This window comes from Corythoichthys intestinalis, chromosome 3 (genome assembly GCF_030265065.1).
Source record: "Corythoichthys intestinalis isolate RoL2023-P3 chromosome 3, ASM3026506v1, whole genome shotgun sequence".
NCBI classification, from domain to species: domain Eukaryota; kingdom Metazoa; phylum Chordata; class Actinopteri; order Syngnathiformes; family Syngnathidae; genus Corythoichthys; species Corythoichthys intestinalis.
In genome coordinates this window covers 6049426-6065579 of record NC_080397.1, presented here as the reverse complement: position 1 = coordinate 6065579, position 16154 = coordinate 6049426, and the positions used below count along the sequence as shown (strand labels likewise).

Below are 16154 nucleotides of genomic sequence, written 5' to 3'. Positions count from 1 at the left end.
TTTGATACATTACCAACTAGTAAATATTTCGGCTCTTCGTTCTTTTTTAAGAACCCCTCCTGTTCTCCACTCATTACCGGAAGTAACTGCACCTGTTTGAACTTGTTACCTGTATAAAAGACACCTGTTCACATGCTCAAACATACAAACTCCAACCTCTCCACAATGGCCAAGACCAAAGAGCTGTGTAAGGACATCAGGGATAAAATAATAGACCTGCACAAGGCTGGGATGGGCTACAGGAAAATAAGCAAGCAGCTTGGTGTGAACGTAACAACTGTTGGAGCGATTATTAGAAAATGGAAGAAGTTCAAGTTGACGGTCAATCTGCCTCGTTCTGGGGCTCCATGCAAGATCTCACCTCGTGGGGCATCACTGATCATGAGGAAGGTGTGGGATCAGCCCAGAACTACACGGCAGGACCTGGTCAATGACCTGAAGAGAGCTGGAACCACAGTCTCGCAGAAAACCATCAGAAACACATTAGGCCGTCATGGATTAAAATCCGACAGCGCACGCAAGGTCCCGCCACTGAAGCCAGTGCATGTCCAGACACGTCTGAAGTTTGCCACTGACCATCTGGATGATCCAGAGGAGCAATGGGAGAAGGTCATGTGGTCGAATGAGACCGAAATTAAACTTTTTGGTCTAAACTCGGCTCGTCGTGTTTGGAGGAAAAAGAAGGATGAGTACAACCCCAAGAACACCATCCCAACCGTGAAACATGGAGGAGGAAACATCATTTTCTGGGGCTGCTTCTCTGCCAAGGGTACAGGACGACTGCACCGTATTGAGGGGAGGATGGATGGGGCTATGTATCGCCAGATCTTGGCTGACAGCCTCCTTCCTTCAGTGAGAGCCCTGAAGATGGGTCGTGGCTGGGTCTTCCAGCATGACAACGAGCCAAAGCACACAGCCAAGGCAACTAAAGAGTGGCTCCGTAAGAAGCATCTTAAGGTCCTGGAGTGGCCTAGCCAGTCACCAGATCTGAACCAGATAGAAAATCTATGGAGGGAGCTGAAAGTCCGTGTTGCCCGGCAGCAGCCCCGAAACTTGAAGGCTCTGGAGAAGATCTGCATGGAGGAGTGGGCCAAAATCCCTGCTGCAGTGTGTGCAAACCTTGTCAAGGACTACAGGAAACGTTTGGTATCTGTAATAGCAAACAAAGGTTTCTGTACCAAATATTAAGTTCGATTTTTGTGATGTATGAAATACTTATTTCATGCAATTAAATGCAAATTTATTATTTAAAAATTATACACCGTGATTTTCTGTTGTTTTGTATTAGATTCCATCCCTCACAGTTGAAGAGAACTTATGATACAAATTACTTTGCAAGTGGGAAAACCAGCAAAATCGGCAGTGTATCAAATACTTGTTCTCCCCACTGTATGTTTTTTATCAATTTGAACAAAAGTTTCAAACATGTAACAGTACTGTACTGTTTACAGTACTTTCTCTTCCTTTTTATCCGGGAGTGTTGTGGAGTATAAAACATACATATTTTTGTTTGTTTTGCCATCGTAAATCTGGATTATTTTGTTACTTTTTAGCCCTTTAAAATACAGGTAGTCCCCAGGTTACGAATGAGTTCCGTTCTACGCTGGCGACGTAACCCGAATTTCCGCGTAAGTCTGAATGAACGCTTTAAGTCGTACCACTAAATACCCCCTAAATCTTAAAATGGCTACCAAAAAAACATGATCTTATGAGTTTAGGTTGAACCCCCCCAACCCCCAAAAAACCCGCAAAAACAAAAAAACAACTTCATGTTCCATGGCGACCTATGTCAGGGAGTTCTGGCAAGACATTCTACCCACTTTCACCCCTGAGCAAATCTGCAACAAAATCTCATGAATCTTAAGCATAAGTCACACAGGGAGCTCTCCATTTCGTCCTACAAGCTTACCTTGTTGTTTTTCATGACAGGGGCCCCAATCCGAGTAAAGTCCTGCAGCAGCTGCTGATGCTGCAGCCCGAGCAGCAGGTGAGTATCTTCAACACGCTCACCGCGCACCTCAAGGACCGAGGGTTGCTGCCCCCCACAGCCTGAGGGACGAGTATTCACACAACAGAGACTTGAAACCTGCACTCACTGAGGATTTAACAAAACAGTCAAAAAAAGAGCCCTTGCCCCGCAAAAAATAGAAGTCTTCCGGCGACTTTGGAGCTCTGCGCCATCTTTGACCTGGTTGAAGGCCACGATGCACTGACACGCTGACAAATCAAGATGTTGGCAAGCACCCACTTTAGACCGCGCTCTCGTCCCGTTCCGTCACCAAAGTACAACACGCACATGCTACATACTAATGTACATAAAAATTATTAATGTATAGCTACTGATGTTAATATATATGCAAAAAAAAAACTATGAAAAATACAACTTAACTATGTAGCTAGCTAGCATGTACACATTTAGTAGAGTTGAACATTTAGAATATGAACAAAGTTTTATATTTTAAGAGTAGTTTATCAAATTATATGAAGTTAAAAAACGCTAGAATAACCAGCACGTTCTGCACCAGGTGGAAAAACGCTAGCAACTAGCAGCGATGCTAATAGGCTAGAGCTTCCTAGCGAAATGTTAGCATTTTATTCCTAAATGTAGTTGGACGGGCGCGTGAAAAATGTTAGATTGACAAAATGTTCGACGCAATAAACTCAATTTTTGACGTTAACTAGCTGCGAAACCACAAACCCGTTAGCAATGTACTACTGAAGAAAAAGCACTAAAAAGTTTCTACCGCTAATTAAGCGGTCCGCACTGAGCGCCACTTTTTAATCGATGCTTTTAACACGTGAAATAGTTTGAAGGTTTGCCACATAGATATTATTTTCGCAAAACTTACTGCAGATTATATGCAAATTTTCTCCAAATATTGTCACGATACGTCAGATGGAGAAAAGCTTTTACCAAAGCTTTTTTTTTTTTTCTCGAGTTGTTTTTGACTTTCTGCTGCTTTCCTCTGGAAAGACTGAGTTTTTCTTTTTCCAGGACCTTTTATTTTGAAAATCTTAACTGGGACCATATGAGCAGGTTTCATTATAAAAGCATGTCACTTGCCATTACAGCTGCCGATTGAGTTTTTATGAATATAGAAAAATACATAGAATGCAACACACAAAAGGCTTTCCAGACTCAAATTAGGAAGAAGTCAAAATTCTGTAAAGAAACGAGACTTGCGCCTTAAAGCCAGTTGAGCAATGCAACATGTCACTACTGTATCTTGCTCCTCATGCTTCAACCAACCAACAAATAGATTTAGTTTTACACTGTTATAATAAGAAATATTTGAAAGGAATTGGTAGAGCCTGCAGTCAGATAGCTCACAGGGCGTGTATTTTTTCATTCTCTGTAATTCTGTGGCTTGGTGCGAATGGAACCCCAAAAGGGTCCAAATTGAATAGATAAAAACAAAATTTACAAATAAATACCATTTTGATAAATAACAAATTTGTGTGACATGGTCCTTAAACTGTAAAACAAGGTAATATTATTATGAAAAAGATTTTTCCAAGATAAAAAGCATTTTTCACAATGTTTTTTTTTTTTCATAATGCCTTATTACTTCACGTTGTTTTTTCAGCACGATATTTTACAAGATAAAAAGCGGATTTCACAGGCACTTTTTTTCATTGTCTTTTTTCCAAAATGGCCTTTTTATTTCATAACGTCGTTTATCAGCAGAATGAATTGTCTTCTGTCAATCAAATACATAAGGCGCAGTCAGTTAAGTGACTGGCTATGTCGTGGAGTCTGGTCGTAAGCATTTGATAGCGTCGATGAACTATTGGGTAAACTTCCATAAAGCATTGTCACTACTAAACACGTGCTGGTTACCGGTTTCAAAGTATTGCGTGGTATGCAAAGGTTTCAAAACCACTAAAATTTTCCGTCATACCGTTACTACGTTATTAGCTACTTTTTTATGTCCCAAAGGTAGAAATCCCTATCTTGCAGCTGAAGGGCTCACCTCTCCCCCTCCGGTTGTTGCTCAGTGAGTCAGCTGTGCTACACGATGGCTGGAGGAGGTGAAACACCTGAACTTTGTCATTGGTATGGGAATACTTCAGCTACAGAAAAGTTAGACGGTCGCGGCTGAGAAGAAGAGGGCCATCCGTCATGTAAAACATGTTTGCGGAGGGTGGCTGCCAGACGAGGCAGTACCTCCAATATGATTTGGACCAATCCAATATGAATATGACGTGACCACCGGTTGCTTTATACAAAATTAAAGGTTAGTAAACGCTGTTATGAACGTTTCCCACCAGCTACGAGAGTTAACTCCAGCGTGTTTAGTGTGTCTAGCGGTGGTAAAACAAAATGGAAATTTGACAATAATTTAATTATTTTTGTTCTGATGATAATAGTATCGAGCTGTGGCTGAGGGTTTGGGCTAACTTTAAGGACTGCATTTATTTTCATTTAATTTAGAATTTTTCATTATACTTATGTTTCAATTTGCTGATATGTTGTTTTGAAAAATAAAAATCCTATTCAATGAAAAAAAAAACCAGACATCTCAAAATAACACATTTTAGAGCTGTAATTGTAATACCATGATATTTTTGCTTCAGGTTATTATATTGTCAGAATCTCATACCGGCACATGCCTAAACTGACTATCCAATCGTGACGAGCTACCGGATCGCGACGGATTGCTACTGCACACGAGCGAACCGACGCCATTTTCTTCGATGATTGACAGGAGATATAGATATGTATGTGCTAGATTAAACAATAAATATTTAGTTTTTTTTGAGGGAGGTGACAATTGTCTCTGAAGGGTTTACTTGGGATGAGGGGACAGTAAGACTGTTTGGACTGCGCTGTTTAAATTCTTGAAAGACAGTTCAAGAATTTCTCATTCATTTCTCATCTCATTCTTGTACACTAGAAAGCTGCTTGCAATCCGCCATTAATCAAAAGATTTTTTAACGTGCTGCGATGTCCCTAAGGTGATTTATGTTCAATTTAGACATATAAAACATTATTATTCAACCAACATGCCAGTTAATTCAAAGGATAATTAATTTATATGTCCGAATCTCTCCAACCTAAAGCCAACGGGGGAAGTGACGTAGCGCAATCACGTGAGCAGCCGGTGTCAATTGGGTAGCTGCACTGCGCATGCGCGTTAAAGTTCTTCTTGCAATCAATTTTCAGGTGATTACCGTAAGCCTGAGCGACATGACACAAACTGCTATCATGATAAGTTTTCTTATCAGTCGAAATTGGCAATTTTCACGATCATTTTTTCTTTAAAATTTGAAATCTGATTTTCCCCGAGTGAAAGTTGACAAAACCAGATGCTGCTTTAAACCGATCTTTAAAGAGCATATGACATGAGGAAAAAAAAGTCTTAAATAGCATTATTATGTGAATTTGAATCATATTATGGGACAATTCGACTATATACAACAATTTCGCAAAGCGCAGATGACGAGAAATTAGTCTTTTAATCAGCCGGTTAGCCACGTCTACCGTTATAGGGCTCTAGCGTCCCCAACAGGTGGATGACGTCAGCGGGAGACTGGGCTCATCGGTTTTACTATTCAGCCCATTGAGGGGGAATTATTCAGAACGAGGAAAACGTGATGAAGAGAGCCGCAAAATGTCATTGTTTCAGTCTCTCTACTCCAATATTTTTACAGGATATTCTTTTTATCCAAGTATTTTTTCCCCCAATAACTAAATAAATGGCTTGAGAAGGGCCAGTCAGCCCGTCGAGGGGGAACAATTCACAACGAGGAAAACGCGACAAAGAGAGCTGCAAAATGTCATTGTTTCTGTCTCTTTACTTCAATGTTTTCACAGGATATTCTTTTTATCCAAGTATTTTCCCCAATTGCTAAATAAATGGCATGGTCATGACAAATTACAGTCTTGTGCTAAATGAAATATGAAATAATAAAAATGCACTTATTCAGGACGACATGGCAAAATTACTCCATAATGGTCAAAACTGTCGACTTCACCTTTACTGTTGCACCTCCCGAATGATATTTTATGACACCTAAATCGGACATATGTCATTTCCCTTCCCCGGCTTCGGAGCATCTAAACAAACCAAGAGGCGTGACAGCTAGCCGACATGCTAACCCGAACCGAGTGATGTTTCAAAGTCTTCGAAGCGGAAAATCACACAAAACTAGCCCGTATTATTTGACATGACGACTGGGTTGTCGATTGTCTTCGCAGATCGGCAAACCGCCCGGCGGAGAGCAATTTACAGTTCGTTCCCCGGAGGAGGGCGGCTGCAATTGTTGTGCAGCTAACGTGCAGCTAATGTGCATTAGGAGAGCTTTTTACATGCCGATCAATGATAAAACATAGGTAGTCTTTTATTTAAAGAAAGTTTGTAGTGTTTACTTTGTAATCGCTGTATTAATATTTGACATAATACAAAACAAGATGTTTACTCACTTCCTCGTAAGTCAAATAGTCCCACAGTAGTAGGGCTTGGCCAATATCCATGGTGAATGGGAACTTTTTGAAACTCTAAAAATGGCGCACACGCCTCTCCCTTATAAAGCAAGATTTTTCTGCAGCCGTTTGGCTGGCGTGATGCGAAAAATAAACGTATTAATCCACAAAATCAGCTGAATCCTTAGTCCTCATACACAACAGTACGGCCGTTTAGTGAAGAGGACGCCTTCACCCGTACATGTCACAGCGCCCTCCTCCTCAATGCAAGACCGAAGCCGGAAGTCACTCATTTTCATGGTGCGGGATTAAAAAAAAACTAAATAAATATAGTGATCGCTTCCACACACATCCAAGCGGTCCATATCATTCAGGAGCATAAAATACTGCATGTATTATGAAATAAACATGCTTTTCCGTGTCACATGCACTTGATGCCAGAACAAACATGCAGGCATGGTGACAAACTACTATTCAGCATTTCACAAATAGGAGGAACATTGCACAAAATCTGAGGTAGGCATGCAATCTAAAAAAAAAAAATCATAAATAGACAAACTTTTTAATTTACACTGACAATGTCAACAAAATAGACAAAAGAAAATGTTCAGTTTCAGAAATTTGACAAATAGACAAGACAGCCATTGCTTTAAAGGTTACGGGCTAGAAAAATTAGTCTTTCCACAGAATCAGGCTTTAATGCTACTTTGTGACAGGTCACAAAAATGTTTCCTCCTGTACCGAATACGCTCCCAGAGATAGCGTTCAGGTCGCATCAGCGCTCTCTGGTGTTCAGGTGATGTAATTACAGTTTAAATTGATCGAACCTTATTATTCCTGTTGACAAAAATTATTTGACGATAATTATTATGGTTTTATCGCCCAGAGTTAGCATACCGCCACCTAATGTACAAAATGTGCAGCACCCATTCCTCCACCCTAACGATCTTTACATCAACTTAATGTCTTTCAAGATCTTAACAAGTGCTTTTTACACACCTGTCTTCCTCTCCCCAACCAATCACGCTGTTAAGAATAAACCAAAAACTTTATTTGAACGTTAGACTTTGTTATAACATACATTTTTCAGGTATCTATCGTTTAACTAGCCTTTTTAGTTAGTTTTGATGTATGTAAGACATTGTTATTGTAAAAAAGAACAAAGGCTTCAGAGTCCTATATTTGCATATGTTAGTATAGTTTATGTTCTACACATGAACATTAAAACAGTTTCAATATTTTAAGGCATTGTGTAATTTGTGTTTACTTCTATCTACGGTATAATGATTGAATGGTTTAAAAAAAAGAATTGTCACTGAAAAATGTATTTTTTTCATGCTTTTAATCTAACATGTACGTATCTTATCTCCCGTCATCTCTTGACAGAAAATGGCGTCGGTTTGCGCATGTGCAGTAGCAATCCTGTCACGATCGGGTAATGACATGGTCGTTAGCGTTTGGTAGCGTCGATGAACTGTTAGGTAAACTTCCAGAAAGCATCTCATCAAAAACACTGCTGCGGAAATCCTATCTCAGGCCGATGTAAAGGCCTTTTATTACAATCCAACCGGTTCGCAACTTCTCTGAGTAACCCTGAAAGTGATGCTATGGCAGCTAGCCAGACAAAATCCATCCAGCCATTCACTTTACTGTCTCTGTCTTTTGTATTTGATTGACAGCAGACAATTCATTGTGCTGGAAAACAATATAATGAAATAAAAAGGCTATTGTGGAAAAAGGCATTATGAAATAGAAAAATACTATATGAAAAACGATTTTAATCTTGTAAATCTTTTTCATAATGTTACCTTATTTTACAATTTAAGGGCATTATTACACAATTTGTCTATTATTTATCAAAATTGTATTTCAAAATATTATTTATTTAAATTTGACACTTTTGGGATACCGTAGGTGAGGAATTAAAGCTGTTTCCTTGTCCCCCTAGTGGCCAAGGCGCACACAGTAGCACAAGTTGGTTAATTCTTTACATTCTATTGAATTACAGGAGTGTCATTATTTCATGTTTTTATAAAGTACTATGTTATGGAGTGCTGTTTTTGTTCAGAAAAATATATTATAAAAAGTTTTAGTTTTTCTTTTTGGGGGAGTCTGGAACGGGTGAATTGCAGATACATTTGTTTGGATTGGGGAAAATTGATTTGAGATGAGAGTTTTTGAGTTACAAGTGTGACAGCACAGAGCAGTTGGATGTTGTGGAACACTAGTGAGACATGTGGCCATCAACTGACTGATTTTTGCTTCTTTATTGACTGAAATTGCAAACAAAAATCACTCTTTTGACCACTGGCCCAGCCCCAACCTAAAAACTGTCACTGAAAAGTTAAATAAAAGAGATTTAAATTGGGGGTGGGGGATTTTGCACACTAGAAATCAATATTGGGATTGGGCGTGATATTGTTAAATGTGCCAGTTGACTATTCTTTCAAAATATTTTTGAAGACATTTTTTTTTTTTTTTTAAAGGATAATTATTTTAGAAAACAACTGGAGCATTTAGCAATAGTTTGCTTTTTATTTATCATTCTGTGAATATTTAATTTGATGTTTATTATTATGGTGATGATGTTGATGATGAAGGGTTTGAGATTAACATGGGGTAAATAAAGTTATTTAAAAAAAAAAAAAAGTCGACGTTTTGTTTAGTGCAACATTTTTTTTATTTAGCACAAAGACAAAATATTGATATGAAATGTAAATTTTGGGAGAAATAATTTCCCCACACTTTAACCAATGCCATGAAATTTCCAAATGAACTGTTAAGAACATTCCAGATGCCTTAAAATCAAAATACAAAAACTAAACATGCTAACGTTAAAATAAAGACGAATACAATGATGCTGAATATACATTATAAAGTGCTAAGTAATTTTGCTCTATATTTCCATAAAATAAAGTGAACAGTCATACTTGTGGACGTTTGTAAATCAAAAATATTGCCTCAAAAACAATTTGGTACATTTTGTTGCATGCTGAAATACTGCAAATACAGACCATAATGGTTTAGCGACAATTTTCTGGTATCATTAATTGGCGTTTAAATGTGTTAGTTTAAAAAAAAAAAAAAGAAAAGAACCAACAGGTTGCTACCAAAATCTTACATTAGATTTTTGTCTACATTAGCTCAATGGTTGCCATTGAAGGCGCTTGACATCCAGTGCAGGAAATGACGTCAAATGGCCAAAATGAGCCTTGCATTGACTGCCACTAAAGGCCATAGACATCCAATTCATTGGAAGTGGGAGGGAGTCCAATTCACAGCTTGTGTTTCTGTTTATCAGTTGTTTTGGAGAATATCCTTCAATGATGACCTGACCCGTGTACCGATAATTGTTGTACCGCCATATTGTGAGCCTTGCTTAGCAAATAGTATCGCGAGGTACCCAGAGGTTCCCATTACTAGTGCAAAGTCTGCAAAAAGACTTTAGTTTGGGACAAAGGGGGTCAAAGCCGTCAAGTCGCACATGACAAGAGAAAAATGTCAGTTACAGTGATTTTTTTTTTTTCTTCAACAGAAATTGTTGCAACACGGTTTGGTCTTGAATGATGATATAGTCAATGTCTTAAAATGCCTTAAATTTGACTTTTAAAAGAGTGCAAGAACCCTGTAGGGAAAACATACAAAACAAACCACAAATTAGCTAGCTTCTCCGATCAACATCAAAGTTTGTAGCCACACGAAACGGTTAATCTTTTGTTTTTAGTAAACAGGGAGTTTACCTTCCATTTTCTATGCAATATTGTTTTTTTCCTATTATTGAGCTTCTGATTGACGAAAATGAATGGCAACAAACGTGTGTGCGTACAATATTTTTCGCACTACTAGCATCGGAATATAAGGTGCACCTTCAATGAATGGTCGTTTTTTTTTTTTTTTTAAACGTTTACATATATAGGGCGCACTGCATTATAAGGCACAGTAGTAGTAGTTAGGTTGCATTGTGCATCCACTAGATTGAGCTGTGCTAAAGGGACTGTCTTTTAGGTGCGCCTTTAAAAAATACAGGTAGTCCCCGGGTTACGACATACTCGCCTTGCGTGATTGCGACACGTATTTTTTTCCAAATTTTTTGTTTTTTTTAAATAATGTTGAATTTTGGTTTGTGATGCATACTTTTATCTTGGCTCAGGAAGTTTATAGCAGGTAGTACTAATGGCATGCGAATTAGAGCTCATGTACACACGAAGAACATATTTGCGCACACGAAGAAGAGCGCACGCGCACTCACGAGGAAGGGCACATTTGCAGGTAGTGACAGCTCCAACGAAGAAGTTGTGCAGCCGAGACAGAGCGAAGTAGGGGATGGATTATAGCTGCAGGCCTGCTCGCACATTTGTTGCTTCTGAACCATCCACAGAGGCAACACCGGTGTATGACACCTTTTGTACTGTTTGTTGTGCTTTTTAGATTGTGGTCGAATTCTTAGGGTGAGTTTATGTGACTGTTTTTGATGATGTGCGGATGCTAACTGATACATGCTAATCGTTTGTGCAGATTTATTGCTGTATCAGTAGCTGGTTGTAAACACAAATTTGAATTGCTGTTATTGAAGATGAAGATATTTTTATTCTAGTTTCATTCTGCAAGTGTTGATGCCACAAGCAGATGAATAAAGTCCGCAAACCACACGGATCTCTGACATTGTCATTTCAGAGCTTAGCTCGCTGTCTAGCTAGGACTTTCAGTGATATGAAAAAGTATCTGAACCTTTTGAATTTATTCTTCCATTAATGATTGCAAGTTGTCCAGGCCCTGAGGTAGCAAAACAGCCCCAAATCATAATGCTTCCTCCACCATAGTTCACAGTGGGGATGAGGTGTTGATGTTGGTGAGCTGTTCCATTTTTCCTCCACACATGACGTTATTCCCAAACAATTCAACTTTGGTTTCATCAGTCCACAAAATATTTTGCCAAAACTTCAGCGGAGTGTCCAAGTGCCTTTTTGCGAACATTAAACGAGCAACAATGTTGTTTTTTTTTTTTTTTTACAGCAGTAGCTTCCTCTGTGGAGTCCTCCCATGAACACCATTCTCAGCCAGTTTTACACAGAGATATTGGACTGCACCAGTGATTTCTGTAGTCTTTAGCAGAAACTCGAGGATTTTACCTCTCTGAGTATTCTGCGCTGAACTCTTGGCGTCATCTTTGGAGGATGGCCACTCCTTGGGAGAGAAGCAACAGAGCTAAAATCTCTCCATTTGTAGACAACTTCTCTGACTGTGGATTGATGAACATCCAGACTTTTACAGATGGTTTTGTGTCCTTTCCCAGTTTGAAACAAATCAATCCATGAATGCAGGTCTTCAGACAGCTCTTCTGACCGAGCCATGTTGCACATTAGACAATGCTTCTCATTAAGACATTTCTTACCAGGTGTAGTTTATAGTGGGCACGGCAGCTTTAATTCACTGTGTGATTGGGCACACACCTGACTTAAAATGTTTGGTAAAAATTGGTTTCAATTGCGTCAATTCAATTAAGTCTCCTGAGGCAGAGGGCTCACTTACTTATTTTCCCCTTTTCTGTCATTGTTCGCATGCTATCCTCATTAGAATATGAAAACCTATAAATGTTTGGGAGGTTTTAGTTAAGGCAGACACGGTATTGTAATCAGTGTGATTTTGACAACGATCAGATCACATTTGATGATTTGATGCACAAGTGTGAGAAATTCGAAAAGGTTCAGATACTTTTTCATACCGATGTAGCTCCAATTTCTTGGCGAGGACAGTACAATGACGTATAATAAATGTTTTTGGATGGTTATTTTGAGGGGTATTTAGGGGTAGTTATAGAGTTAGTTTCTATTTTACGCTGAAATTCAGGTTATGTCTCCAAAGTGGGAACAGAATTCCTTCGTAACCTGGGGACTGTACCTGTATGGTAGTAATTTTTCAAAAAACAAAGATTTGTATCCATTTTTAAAAATAAAATTATTAAAACAACACTAGGTAACTTTTCAGTTTTGGTTGATTTTAGCGACGCATGTAGACAAAAGCGGTAGTGTTTTGCCTTAAGGAAGACTGCGTTTCCCATGAGGCACAGATCCTGATCTCCCGGTCACCTGCAGATGGATTGAACGACATTTCTGTTTCCAGCGGCTGTGTGAAGGATGAATAGTAATAAGGAAATGAATCCAATTGTGGCTACAGCGTTTGGATCGACTTACATCTTTATAACAAATGGTGAAACAGAGAAGTGACGTATGCCGTAAAGCAGTCAGCACATTTGTAGTTTTTGTGTGGCAGGGTTCCTGCCACCCTCCTCAAAGTGAATTAGTGCCAATGAAAGCAATACAGAATCCATCAAGATATAAAAGAGGTGTCATTCAACATATCACAAATGTTCTGAAAATATTTTATAAAGGTTGAAAAGTTACCTAGGGTTGACTCAACCATTCTGATTTTAGCATTTTAACACTTTCCATCAGTGGCTTTGTTAGCCAAAGTTATTTTCAACTGAAATGTTTTGAAGTTAGGCACCATTTACGGTTAAAACAAAATATGTGCCCACTTGAATCTCTCCTTTAGGGGTGATTTCAGAGCATCTAATGTTTTTAACCTAGGCCGCGTTAGCTAGAGCATCAATCGTGTCTAAAAAGGAAAACAAGACTCCCACGTCAGATTTTTATCATTTTTTGTCTCATTTGCCCATTCACTGTTCAGACTTTTCCTAAAGTGCCTTTATCTTCTATTTCAACAGTTTGCACATAAATGCCGCTTATTGTTCAACAAGCGTTTGGCAGTGCCGCAGTTTTACAAAGCGCATTCATTTGAATATTTTAGCGACTAGGTAATGAGCGGGTCGTACGACACCGCCGACAGGCGTCTGAGCAGGGAGAGGACGATTTGCACCATCAACCTAAGCAGCAAGAAGGCGAATGGGGTGATTATTTCCATGAGGTGGAAGATGGTGACGCTGAAGTTGCTCAGCACGCACGAGAGCAGAAAAGCGCCGAGGGCGACGGACGGGTATAAAGCTAGCTTGGCCAGCATGAAGACGTGCTCGGGGCCGCCGTAGCGAACGAGCGGAGAAAGCCTCTTCCGCCCGTCGCCGTTCAGAGCCGCCACCCAGGTGGCCAGCTGGAAAATACCTGCGCCGAACACAAGCACGCAGGCGGCCTGCACGGCGCGGCGCTCGTCCCGTAACGCCGCACGGGGAAGCTCGTGAGTCAGCCGGAAGGCCAGCGGCAGGCCGCCCACAAAGGCCAGGGACAGCGTGTTGAGCAGGCCCATGGCGCGGGTGGCCCGACGCACGTGGAGGAAGAGCGAGTGGTGAGCGAACCACAGCAGACCCACTGTGGCGAAGGATCCGAAGTAGGCCATGTACTCGGGCCCGTACGAGCGAAGCGCTGCCACCAGGCTGCCATTGAAGCGCTGCTGCACCAAGGCCGGCTCGGGGACGTTGTCTTCGCTGCCAAACAAAGATATATCGCAAGATGATAGAAATCTCACAAATTGATACCACTGGTCTACCAGTCATATTTATACAAAATTAACCAGTTGCTGAAAGAGGCAAGTCCACTGACCAAATGTCCAGGATAAGTAGCGTGGCCACTATGGCGTAGACGCCGTCACTGAAGGCCTCCACGCGCTCCTTACTCAGTGGCTCGCTAGGTAGGAAAGCACCGAACATCAACAGCTCAGGGTCATCCTCCGTAGGACCTCAAAAACACAAATACGCACTCTTAATTGGCCAATTAATCTCTTGAAGAAAATCCATTATGATTGGAAGTTGGAACCTATTATTTCTTTGATTTCAAAAGTCCTTGATAGGCGAAATTAAGCCGGCGCTTACCGAGGAGTTTGTCCCGACACCACAAGAGGCCGCGGGAGATGTGCGGAAGGAAGATGACCACAGTCAGCAACACGTACGACTAAAAGACAGAAAAAGATGACATCATGTACAACAACATGACAGCAACAAGCACTTTTTGTCAGGGAGGCGGGCCCAACCAGCTGGTAGCAGAAGAAGGAGCAAATTGCAGCCAGGAAACACATGAGAGGAACCCTCAGGAGCACTTTGAGGATGTGAATTTTGTACATTTTGCATTCCTCACACGCTCGGATCTCATCCTTTAGCAGGAACGGGCGACTGAAAGCGTACAGCACGATCCCCGACTGAACAAATACAACATGGAAGTAAAAGTCACTGGCAGCTCAAGCTAATGCTAGTTGCGCTAACACCAGACCTGAATGATGCCGATGACTATCACGCAGCCGCAGAACAAAAGTATTCCCAGGATGTGCGTGGGAAAGGTTGCCATCAGAGAAAACTGCACGTGCAAAAAAATACTTCGTTGTGCTGTCATCTACGATGTCATCGATCAACTAATGGGCAGGGTGATATTTACCGTGTACGGCAGCAGGGTGATCAGCATCATGCATGCCTGAAACCAAAAGGGAACGATGACATATCAGGAACAACAAGATCATAACACAACATCACCAACGGAACAAGAAGCAGTACAGTGTTCACTTCGGATGTCCTGATACGATCACTTGATTGGAAATCGGGCCGATCGCGCCATTTTTCGGAGGATTGGAATTGGGTGAAAAAGATTTAAAAAAAAAAAAAAAAAAGGCTTTCTGTTTCATGCTTGTACAGCCCCACACCCACCCTCCTGCTAAGCAGTGCAGCCAAACTGTCCAGCTTGCGTTTGGTACCTAAAGTTAACAATGATTGACAGGTTTGTGGCTTTGATCTAGCCAGAGAAGCTTGGTAGCTCTACGATCAAAGAAACAATTGTGACACTCATCGTTAAATTTGCAGCCCAGTCAGAAGTGTGCTGTGGCAACTCATTGTGTAAGTGAGAGGCTGTTCTTAGCAGCGTGAACGGATTTGAGTGGACTCACTCAATGAAGCATTTAATAAAGACAAGCATTTTTCTACGTTATTCTTGTTTAAAATAATTCACATTATGAAGTAAATATGAACACCTATAAATGTTTGGGTGGTTTTAGTTAAAGCAGACACTGTTTTTTCATCAGTGTGATTTTGACAAAGATCAGATTACATTTGATGGTGATTTTATGAAGAAATGTGAGAAATTCCAAAATGTTCAGATGCTTTTTCATATCACTGTATCGGATCGAGACTTTGTATCGGCAGATTCTCAAAATCAGGTGACTCGGACTCTGGGGCAAAAATATGTGATCGCGACATCCTTAGTGTCCATGTTGGCCTACTTACAAGATTAAGCAAGGCCAGAGTATCGTCAATCCGCACGATCACCTGGAATAACCTGCAAGAGATATAAAAACCAAGTCCAACAGGAAAATCGACAAGCCAAATGGAAACGCAAAAAGTTGAGGAACAGCAAAGGTAGAGGTACTAAAGGTGGGAAAATAAGTCATGTGAAATAGGAAGCTGTCACCGCCGTGACAACAGTCATTTTCTGTCACCTGATGTGCGCCGCCCAAGCCATAGTGACAATGAGGAAAGTCATCAAGAAGACGGCCGTCTTAGTGCCCAACAAAAGCTGAAGGTTATTATCTAGCCCCTAAAAACAATGACACCGTTACCCAAGATAACACTCGACTACGATGATATCACTCGTTACCTTGTCGTCCTCCATCTTGGTGTGCGCCACAGGAAGGATCTGCGTAAAAACAAACTTGTTTGTTCATGGTGTCACATGTAAACTAAGTTAAAAATGATTATGAACTTCTTATGTAAGTCATATCGTAGTGAAACAGGGTGTGT

At 40.4% G+C, this 16154-nt stretch overlaps 2 protein-coding genes across 6 annotated transcripts in view; one reads left to right on the top strand and one right to left on the bottom strand.

The window, feature by feature from the left end:
* The window catches only part of cds1 (CDP-diacylglycerol synthase (phosphatidate cytidylyltransferase) 1), a 57343-nt gene extending 45127 nt beyond the window's left edge, over window positions 1-12216 (top strand). The window contains exon 13 of the mRNA XM_057831252.1: window positions 1930-12216. Within this exon, the coding sequence (XP_057687235.1) occupies window positions 1930-2053 (124 nt within the window). The 3' untranslated portion in view covers window positions 2054-12216. The remainder of the gene's footprint in view (window positions 1-1929) is intronic.
* tmem175 (transmembrane protein 175) overlaps window positions 9498-16154 on the bottom strand; it is a 21704-nt gene continuing 15047 nt past the window's right edge. For 4 of the 5 annotated variants that reach the window (XM_057831248.1, XM_057831250.1, XM_057831249.1 and 1 more), the window contains 9 exons: window positions 16012-16050; window positions 15854-15951; window positions 15642-15693; window positions 14803-14838; window positions 14641-14724; window positions 14405-14569; window positions 14247-14325; window positions 13978-14113; window positions 9498-13862 (listed from right to left, as the gene is read on the bottom strand). In XM_057831248.1, the coding sequence (XP_057687231.1) occupies window positions 13238-13862; window positions 13978-14113; window positions 14247-14325; window positions 14405-14569; window positions 14641-14724; window positions 14803-14838; window positions 15642-15693; window positions 15854-15951; window positions 16012-16050 (1314 nt within the window). In that variant the 3' untranslated portion in view covers window positions 9498-13237. The remainder of the gene's footprint in view (window positions 13863-13977; window positions 14114-14246; window positions 14326-14404; window positions 14570-14640; window positions 14725-14802; window positions 14839-15641; window positions 15694-15853; window positions 15952-16011; window positions 16051-16154) is intronic. The other variant, XM_057831251.1, reaches the window with a different exon arrangement.